We start from the raw sequence: 10481 nt of genomic DNA on the forward strand, positions 1-10481 counted from the left end.
CCGAGTGAGGTCGAGTAAGGGAGTGCTTAGTAAGTTGTTCTGTGTCTTCTGGTGTGCTTCCATCTACTACATTTGGTAGGAGTGTAATCACCGACTTCATGGGGTAGACCGAGGACGGTGTCTGCTTTGTTTCACCTTATGGTCTCTACGGTTCGTGCTCGTGGAAAGAGGATGAGTTCTTCTTTCTTTTATCACTTAGAGCTAGTTCCTGGCGGGTTGATATTTTTGGTCTTATCTAGTGCGTTTACAGATGTTTTTCCTCTTTTTGTACTTGCCGATGTTCTTTGTTTGCCTATTGGTCCCAAGTGGTGGGGTTTTGTTTCCTTTTCTCTATTTTTCTCCCAGGTGGATGGTGTTGTTTACATTTGTTTTGGCTTTGTTTCGGTCGAATCCTATCTTTGCTTGTATTTTGTTACTTTGATGCTTGATCTCGGGCTGTGGGACGTATTTGTTGTTGTATAATAATATCACTTATTCAAAAAAATATATATATATATATATTTCTAACTTTTCCCGAGGCCTATCTAAGTACTCATTGACCAAGTCTTCATTTCAAGACCGTCTAGAACCGCCCCGGCTGGACCGGTAAATTCTGCTTTAAAACCACGTCGAATAAAAATTAGTCTCTGAAGTCTCAAAACCACTGCAACGAAATCGGAGGAAAATGTTGAAGAAAGCGATGGCCGCCACTGCGGTGGCTCTTCGGAGTCGCCGGCCGTCTCTCATGGTCACTTGCCGCCATTCGACTTCCGTGACATCCGCCGTCAACTCGTTGCTCCTCCGCTCCCTCAAAGAACACTATCTCGAGATCTCCAGAATGACGCCTCCTCCGGTATGATTTCCATTGCTTTGTTCTCTGTTTTCAATCGCCAAACCCTAGAATTAGGGTTTTAAGCTATGCGAATGTCGTTTGTTCGTCTTATTGCAGAAAGTGAGCCCTCCTTCTTCCTTTTCTATCATTCAAGGGGCACTAGACGGCAATGGACCGGTGCTTACTAGGAACTACGGTAAAGAAGAGGTTAAAATTTCGGTTATGCGACTGGCTAATATTGTTCCTGGAGGCGGTGGAGACGATGGTGACGATGAAATTAACCAGTTGTTTCTTCATGTGACTGTATCGAAGCTGGAGCAGAAGGACGATTTGCATTTTCTTTGTGGGTTGTATCCTGATGCATTAGGTATTCATTCTGTTTCGATGAGACCGAAAGCCGAATCGTCGGGGTTTCTCGTTGTTCCATCCGGCTATAATGGTCCCGTATTCGAGTAAGTTTAATGTCATTTAATTGTTCAGCCTCAACTAAATTGGAGTTTGTTGTCTCAGGTTTGCATGTTTTTGGTGGTAGTTCATCAATTAAAGAAATGCTTGTAATTTAGATCCTGTCTTAATTTTTAGTGTTATCAACTAAACTAACAAAAAGTGAGTCACTTTATCCTGGTAAAGCAATCAAAGGAGTAACTAATTAGGTATGTAATAAGAACTAATTGAAGGTTATGAGTTCAATTTGCTGCCAAATAACCTGTAACTTGAACTGAACAGGGACAACACAACCCACTTGGTAATGAACTATCCTGATTTCTGGGTTGTCAGTTTGGTTCGTAGGTTATAAGTAATCAGTTAATTTTTCTTAAGTAACTATTGTTTATTGCCTAAGGAGCTTATCGTTTTAGTCTGCACTGTTTGAATCTTCATTTGCAGCTACCTGTTTTGTTCTTTCATTTGCAGGCTGCACCCACTGATTTTTTTTTCCATAATTTCTTCTCTTGCAGTTGATCGAATCCCTTATGTCATGTTATTCACTCACTTGAGATGCTTGCATCCTAGCACTTAGCATCATAGCATAGTGCAAATTTGAAGATTTTGATAAGTCAGTACCATTTGTTTTGGTTGTAATTCTGTGGCTCTCTTGGTTGATTTGGGCTGTGTTCTTGTAGGGTCCAGTTCTATAATACTTTGATTTTACTTTTATGAAAGCCATCTCTTATTAAAAGGTTTTTTCTTGGAGATACCAGTTCAGCATAATTGGCCTAGATATGGTATCTAATCTAAGGATCATGATGATGGTTTCTCTTTCCATAGCATATATGCCAGTCTCTATGAACCCAAGTGGGATTATGCTGTTTTATGCCTTGGATGTTCATATGCTGATAATCTTTGCCAAAGTACTGTTGATGGCAAAACATGTCATAACAAAACTTACAGTAACTTTTCTTTGGTTGACAGAGATCTAGATGAGAAAATGCGAGACATATTTCACAATTATATAGAAGAGCGAGGTATAAATGAGTCTCTCTTTCCATTTCTTCAAGCATGGCTTTATGTGAAAGAACATCGAAATCTTATGCGGTGGTTCAGATCAGTTGGCTCATTCATCAACGAGCACAAGAACGCTAAAGAGGATTGATAGTTAATGCATTGGATAGGAAAACTGTTAGTCCAGATGCTTAGATTTCGTGGAATTCAGGGTTCCATCTGCATAATTGGTTAGGCGTATCAGGTAAATGGTCAATTTCACTTTAATTATACAATTTTGTTAGCCCTTTATGTGATGATTTATCTCTCCTTGTTAAGCCATGGTTTCGTTTTCCCATTGTTAATCAATTGCTATATATTGTAGCTTCTTCTTGTGGAATCCTCGTCTTTTTTTTATCCTTTGGGTTGTGTTTTGAGCACTATAATCAATTACGTGGACATTATGTGCACACACTTTAAGTGGTAAGAAAACAAAATCTATAAAGCACAGATACTTCATGTGAGGCAAAGAATCGTATCAAATATGTATTGAATACCGATACTTTCAGATACTTCCTAAATACGTATTTGACACGCGATTTGACGTATCTATTTCTACGTGTACTTTTTTTTAAAGAAAAAAACAAGTAATTTTTCTAATCTTTTCCAATCTAAAACTAGATAACCTATTTAAAAACTCACTACTATAGAATCTCCAAAAGCTCACTAAAAGGAAATAAATAAATAAAAGACCAAACTTTAGAATCATCTAATTTTCATCTTCACATTTGAATCTCCACAAAGTCCACCAAAATATAAACTATTTGGATATCTTCAACAATTCAATGAAAAAGTTATTCGTTTATCATCATGCTTCTCCTTCTAATCTTCTTCTTCTTTATAATATGAGTTATTTTTCTATTGCATTTTATTAACTATTGTATTTCAACATTTTAGATGTTACTTTTTTTGTATTGTATTTTTATTTTGTGTTATTGTTATTAACTTGTATTGCTAAATTTATCTATATTCTATATTTTTTTTAAAAAAAATGTATCTCCAATGTATCATATCCTCGTTTTTTAGAAATATATATATTAAAATAATATAAAAAAAATGACATATCTGTATCTTAGTTTTTTAGAAATTAACGAATCGCCGTATCTGATCGTATTCGTATCGTGTAATCATATCTGTGTCTGTGCTTCATATTGTTGCAATAATCTTTGTTTGAAATTCTTATCTTATTATCCTTCCTGAATTGTTGTTGAAACTTGAGCATTATTTTCTGATAATCCATCAAATCTTCTTAGAAAGTGGTAGTTTCAATTTGTTTTACCTTTTCTATTTCAGTGATCATAGCCATCTTTACTCATCTATAAACGAATCAGACATTTGTTGAATGCTGACATTCAAAATATATATTTTTAAATTTTTTAGGATGGTTTTTTAAATAAAAGAAAATGAGTCAACTTATTTACAAAATAATAAAATATCGCTTTTTATTAATGACAGATTGTAATAGACCACAATAGACTTCTATCACTGGGTCATATTGACATTATATTATACTTGAAAATATTTTCAATAGTTTTACTATTTAAAACTATTTTCATTTTTAAAATTTTAAGAGGCAATCATATGGTAGTGGACACATTCAATAATTATTTCCATTTCTCTACACTTCCTATATTCATAGATGGGTCCTGAAAACGAAAGTTTCAGATCAAGGGAAATTTGAAAGCCATCTTACACAACTTTTTTTTTAAAAAAAAAAGTTTAAATATTGTTGCGGTTACTATACTTACGATTTTGGTTCATTTTGATTATTGCACTTTCAAAATGTTTAATTTAGCCATTGTAATTTTAAATTTTGGTTTAATTTGATCAATGTTGATTTTTTATTCCTGAACTTTTAAAAAGTGACAATTTTCGTGGCTATTTACAAACTTTTAACTTAAATTTAGAAAGGAAAGAAAAGGAGATAAGAATTAAAAATAAGTTATCAACATGATCATTATTTTAAAATATAGGAATTAAAATAGAAATTTTGCGAATACTAGAATCAAATTGAATCAAAACTAAAAATATAAGGATGTATGTAAACCTTCTTTATATCTTGTTTTACATATCAAGTACATAATAATATTGTCAAATTCTGCACCATTCTATGAGCTTTTCTTAGAGATGAAAGTTGAATGAATACACTTTTTATTATCAACTGAAATGTAGGTAGGAGGTGAAACTGAAGGAGCTTGTTTAAATGGCAATTAACAACAGGACTTCTCTCAGCAAAACTCTTCATACTGAAATATTTTCTTTACAAATATTTTAAAGACCTATCAACATCGAGGAAATTACTTTGAAACTAAAATGAGGAATTTTAAAGTCGGCGTGAGAATTCATTTTGTGGGTTTATTGACATGTTTCTTTCTATATTGTCTCCATTCATCAATAAAACTTTAGATTTCATTTCGATATCGATCCCTACGTATCAAAAGATTTCATAATATTAGAGAATTCACATTAATCCAAGGAGAGTGCATACTAGTCCAATCACAATAGATTTGTCATTAAGGACATTATTGCTTCCAGTGACTCAACAAGGCCATCAAATTGTGAATGATGATACGAAGCCTCACAGAAGAACTGTGAATAATGGTACCAAGCCCCACAGAAGAACTAAGTAATTGTTGTAGGTGAAGTGGTGGATTTAATAATGGATGTACCAAAACTATCTTCGGGTGAATTTACATTTTCATTATATCAATTAAAAAAAAATCATGAAATATATAAAATTAAGCAACTAAAAAAGTAACTAATATGAATATGATAGGAAAATTTCTACAAATAGAAGAAAATGTCAAGCTATTTACAGAAATAGCAAAAAAAAATCTATGATAGATTTTTATCAATTTCTATCCTTGATAGTGACGCCGATCAACATCTATTAAAGAAAATTAAAATTTTGTTATTTTATGTAAATAATTTTTCACATTTTTCTATTTTTGAAAATCTCGCTATATAATATTAATAACAAATAATTTTACTTCTTTAAAAAGCGAAAATATGATAGTGGAAAAATATCGCAATTGTGATAGATTTTTATTAGAGATGCTAATCAGTCTCCATCTAAGAAGATTAAAATTCTGTTATTTTATGTAAATAGTTCTTTTATTATTATTCTTAAAAATCTCGCCATATAATATTAATAATAAATAATTTTACTTCTTTAAAAAGCGGAAATATGAAGGTAGAAAAATATCTCAATTGTGTTAATGATCTCAAAAGAGAAAAGGAGGAGAAAAAAAAAAAAGGTTGTCCCCATAAAAATCCAAAATTTTATTTATAAATGAAGGGGTCAAGACGAATCTAAATAAAGAATTTTACATTAATTACACATCTAAATCCAGCCAAATGAATATGGAAAACCCCTAAAAAAATCTTATTGATCTTGAGAAGAACATGTTTTGTATAAAAGAATCTTAACACAATCAAAACCCAATTTACATAATCAAAGAATCAACAACAAAATCCATGTTCTTTTTTAGCAACAATAAGGACAGAGTATCAATCCATTTTCATTACATTCTGGGCATTTCCTCTGTTCATCACTCTCATCAACAACTCTTCGACTCCCATTGCAGTTGAAGCATAGCACAAATCGAACTCCGCCGCACCCCTCGCATGGGATCCCGGAGAAACGATCGATCGGAACACCATCGAATAGCGGCCGGAGCTTCCCTTGTTCGTGGAGCCCCAAAACCTCCTCTGCTCCACCGATGTACTTTCCTCTGATGAAGAGCTTTGGAGGTAAAGCTCTGTTTGTTTCCAAAACTCTCCATAGCTCTTCTTTGAACTCGGTGTGCATCGAAACGTCTCGCTCATAGAATTTCACTTTGAATGTTTCTAATAGAAATCTGACGCTGTTGCAATCCTCAAATGTTTTCCTTATTCCTCTTAGAGTTGTTGTGTAAAGAATTACAGAGTCTGATCCCCCTGGTGGGCATTTTTCTTCGAATAAGAAAGGAGGACTCTGTTTTTCTTCTTCTTTTTCTTCTTCTTTTTCTTCTTCTTCCTCCTCCTCCTCCTCTTCTTCATATTTGATTCTGCATTCGATCTCTGCTTCCCTAATTTTCATATATTCCATCACAGCTTGTTGAAAAACCTCAAGTAAGTTGGGGTCAAAGAGGCTGCCAGAGTTCATATCCGGTGGCCGGAAAGACGAGATGTCAATTTCCGATAATGGGGTTTCTCTTTTTGGTTCCGATAAAAAATTTCCACTTCTTAAACACAAAGAATCCTTATTTCTGCATTCAACAAACGGGTCAATGTTCTCTTTATCGTCGACATCAAAACCAGACTCCTCTGTTTCTTCATCTTCAACACAATCTCTGTTTTTCTTCGCGGAATTCGAATCGATTTTCTCGATCTTCTTCTGAATCTGAACATTGGGTTTGAAATTTTCGTTTCTGGTGAAGAAATCGTTGTACCCATCTGGAGCAATAGCCTGAAGAATTCGATCTTGATTTAGATAGGCCATGGCGGGCTTGATCGATTTGAGCTTCTTCATGAATTTTCCTCTGACCCCATTCATTTTTTGTATCTAATTTGGCTGAGGAAGGGATATTCAAAGCTCAAGATTGCTAGATCTTCTTCACAACGTTGCGATTAATTCAGAGAGAGAGAGAGTGGGAAAGGATTAGCAATGGAGTTCAAACGGCTAGTAGAGTTCTTTTTGGCGATTTTTTAAGAACGTTGAGAGGGAAAAAAATGTAATCATGTGTGGCCGCTTCCATGATAAGCTCGTGTAAATGGCTTATGAAAGAGTGCCACGTATGTTGAAATCCGAAAGTCGGTCAACTGAAGATCAAATTGCTGTAGAGAACGACACGTGGAAAAATGTGTGGTTTGTGATGCACTCATTGCAAGAGATAAACTGGACGCCGGAATTCTTTGAATAACGGTCATAATTTACCAGAAACTGGTGCTCTCTCTCTCTCACCAATTATTTCTCCTTTCATTTTACAGCCTTTTTTTTCTTTTAACTATTTTTATTTATAATTTTTTGTTTAAATTATTAATTTACTTTGTGAAATTTAAAAGTCTAATAAATTTTTAAATTTTAATTTTAGGTGTAACAAGTCACTAGATTTTAAAATATCTTTTTTAAAACAAAATTAATTTGGGAGATAAATATGTATTAAATACCACAAACTATATTTTAGCTAAAAATACGAAACAATCTTTGTTTTTTGTTTTTTATTTTTATTCCTAAACAACAATCAATATTGATAATCATCAATCACATTCTTGTTTTTAGTTACAAGAAAACAAGATATGAAAAAATAGTTGTAATATTGTTAAATTGGCCTGCAGTTCGTGAATATTTTTTCCAATCACCAGCATGTATCAAAACATATTTTACCTTTGACGTTATGTGAGTGGGGAATGGACAATTTGACTTTGAACTAAAAAATACAAGTTTTATATAGTCGAGTTATGTTATTTTAGTCTCTTTTTGTTTTTTTTTTTTTAGTTTTAACTGTATTTATCATTTTGATATTATGAAAAGTGATTTTTTTTTTTTAATTTTAAATTTTCTCCCTATTTTTATTTTGTTTGTGATCTTGTTAGTAGTTTTGGGCTTTCTTTGTATCGGGCTTGAGGACCTTCTAACACTCTGATGGGTATCTTATTGGCCCACTTTCACATTGATTAGGTCCAGCCCATTCTATTTTAAATTAATTTAAATTTCGAGATTTTTACATAAAAAATCCGGTTGAGGCATATATTTCATAAATAAATGTCCTTAAATTTGTTTTTTTAATTTTTCATTTAAAACTTTTAGAAATAACTTGAGACAGTTTTACCGTTCTTTCCTTTTTTTTTTTTTCTTTTTTTCTTTTAATATATCCGCTTTTTTCTGGTAATTAATGGGCCACTTTTTCTTTTGGTCACTAATATTCTCTTTTTTTTTTTTCTCTCTCTTTTTGCTCTTTGTTGTTTATGTAAATATGCATTTTCATTTTAATGCATTTAATATATAACTAACGAAATTTTCTTTTCCTTAATTATTGGGGTGTTGTATCATAAGTGAGAGAGGGAGATACAGAAACTCACCCGAGACTGTGACGGCGGCAGGAGTGAGAGAGGGAGATCGTGGATTTACATGATCTGAGAATATAGATAGAGAAGATACTAGGATTTGATTTTTGGTTTAATTGGAACAATTTTTTCCTTTTTATTAATTTTTTAAACAATATTAATGGGTGCATAGATATACAAAACTCTCCCTAAGCTACGTGGGTAGGAAAGATTAGGGATGACAAGGGGGTTGGAGCTGGGTAGGGATGCACTCCCCACCCCGCCCAATTCCCCATTTAAGGAGGTCGGAGAATCCCCATTTGAGGATTCGGGTCCCCACAAGAAAATTCTCACTTTTTATTTTATTATTTTTATTATTCAAAATTAACCAAATTTAATATTTATATTGAAATTGGAAAGTTTATGTAAAAAAGTAATATCGCTGTTACATATATTTGTTTAGATTAACCATTAAAAAGATATTTTAATTTTTTTATTATAAATGAATAAAAATTAAATTTTAAAAAAATGGAAACAAAAACTATGTTTTAGTGGTTTATATATATGTGTGTGTATGTATATATATTAATTAAAAAATTCAGGACGGGAATGGGGATCGGGTAAGGGTCTGAGACGGGGTAGGGATCCACTCTCCATCCCCGTTCGGGGATCCGATTTAAATCCCTAGTCTGACCCCGTACCCAGTCAAACCAGGGATTCCCCACCCCGATCGGGTCGAGGACTCACTATAATATTAATAATAAATTAATTTACTTCTTTAAAAAGCGGAAATATGACGTAGAAAAAATATCTCAATTAGTGTTAAGATCTCATGAAGAGAAAAAGGAGGAGAAAAAAAAAAAGTTCCCCATAAAAATCCAAATATTTATTATAAGATGAAGGGGTCAAGGACGAATCTAAATAAAGAATTTACCAATTTATTACACATCTAAATTCCAGCCCAAAATGAATATGGAAAACTCCCTATAAAAATATCTTATTGATCTTGAGAAGACCATGTTTTGTATAAAAGAATCTTTAACTACAATCAAAACCCAATTTACATAATCAAAGAATCAACTAACAAATCCATGTTCTTTTTAGCAACAATAGGACAAGTATCAATCCATTTTCATTTACATTCTGGGCATTTCCTCTGTTATACTCTTCATCAAACAACTCTTCGACTCCCATTGCAGTTTGAAGATAGCACAAATTCGAAACTCCGCCGCCACCTCGCCATGGATCCCGAGGACACGAACGATCGAACACCATCGATAGCGCGCAGGAGCTTCCCTTGTTCGTGGAGCCCCAAACCTCCTGCTCCACCGAATGTACTTTCCCTCTGATGAAGAGCTTTGGAGGTAAAGCTCTGTCTTGTTTCCAAAACTCTCCATACTCTTCTTGAACTCGGTGTGCATCGAAAGTTCTACGGCTTCATAGAATTTCACTTTGATGTTTCTAATAGACTAATCTGACGGCTGTTGCATATCCTCAATGTTTCCTTATTCCTCTAAGTGTGTGTAAAGAATTTACAGACTGATCCCGTGGGCATTTTTCTTCGAAATAAGAAAAGAGGACTTCTGTTTTTTCTTCTTTTTCTTCTTCTTCTTCTTCTCCCTCCGCCCCAAAGAAAGTATTTAAGGGCATTTCAGGCCAGATGAGTGAATTTGTAAATTTAGTATTTCCAGTAATTTTTTTAATTGGATTAAATAATAATAATAATAATAATGAATAATAACTTTCATTGCATTAAAAAACTGTTAACTACACCATCTAAAAAAGAATGCTATTAAAGGATATTATCATTATTATTAACCACTTTGATAAAAATCTATGAATACTAAATGTTAATATTTATCGAAGGTCATAGGTAAAGGAATTGCTAATAAGATGTTAAAAGTTTTTTAAAAAAAAAAAAAAAAAATCCAATCAACAAATTAACATATTCGACTACATGTTAATATTCTCTAAAATGCTGAGACTAAAATTAGATATTTAAAGTTATAATGATCAACACATATGTTTTGTCTGTTGTGTATTATTAATTAGTTATTATTACACTATGACTTGTATAAGGGTTGGCAAATATTCCCGTGGGGAATCCCGGTTTGATTGAGATGGTCAAACCGGGAATCCCCGATCCCGAATTTAATATTAATTT

General features: G+C 33.0%; 2 protein-coding genes across 2 annotated transcripts; one reads left to right on the forward strand and one right to left on the reverse strand.

The window, feature by feature from the left end:
• Window positions 1-613: 613 nt before the first annotated feature.
• Window positions 614-2630, forward strand: LOC120075259 (uncharacterized protein At2g39795, mitochondrial). The gene is made up of 3 exons (XM_039028476.1): window positions 614-832; window positions 929-1263; window positions 2222-2630. The coding sequence occupies exons 1-3, from the start codon at window positions 665-667 to the stop codon at window positions 2400-2402; spliced, it is 684 nt and encodes a 227-aa protein (XP_038884404.1). The 5' UTR covers window positions 614-664; the 3' UTR covers window positions 2403-2630.
• A 2960-nt stretch (window positions 2631-5590) lies between these two features.
• Window positions 5591-7004, reverse strand: LOC120076475 (uncharacterized protein At3g28850-like). The gene has a single exon (XM_039030314.1). It carries the CDS (start codon window positions 6825-6827, stop codon window positions 5778-5780), a length of 1050 nt encoding a protein of 349 aa, XP_038886242.1. The 5' UTR covers window positions 6828-7004; the 3' UTR covers window positions 5591-5777.
• Window positions 7005-10481: the final 3477 nt, after the last annotated feature.

The sequence above is a fragment of the Benincasa hispida genome, chromosome 4 (assembly GCF_009727055.1).
Source record: "Benincasa hispida cultivar B227 chromosome 4, ASM972705v1, whole genome shotgun sequence".
In the NCBI taxonomy this organism is placed as follows: Eukaryota; Viridiplantae; Streptophyta; class Magnoliopsida; order Cucurbitales; family Cucurbitaceae; genus Benincasa; species Benincasa hispida.

Coding starts and splice junctions, on each gene's coding strand:
- LOC120075259 (XM_039028476.1), top strand. CDS start 665: ATGTTGAAGAAAGCGATGGCCGCCACTGCGGTGGCTCTTCGGAGTCGC. Junction 833..928: donor CCAGAATGACGCCTCCTCCG/GTATGATTTCCA, acceptor GTCTTATTGCAG/AAAGTGAGCCCTCCTTCTTC. Junction 1,264..2,221: donor TATAATGGTCCCGTATTCGA/GTAAGTTTAATG, acceptor TTTGGTTGACAG/AGATCTAGATGAGAAAATGC.
- LOC120076475 (XM_039030314.1), bottom strand. CDS start 6,827: ATGAATGGGGTCAGAGGAAAATTCATGAAGAAGCTCAAATCGATCAAG.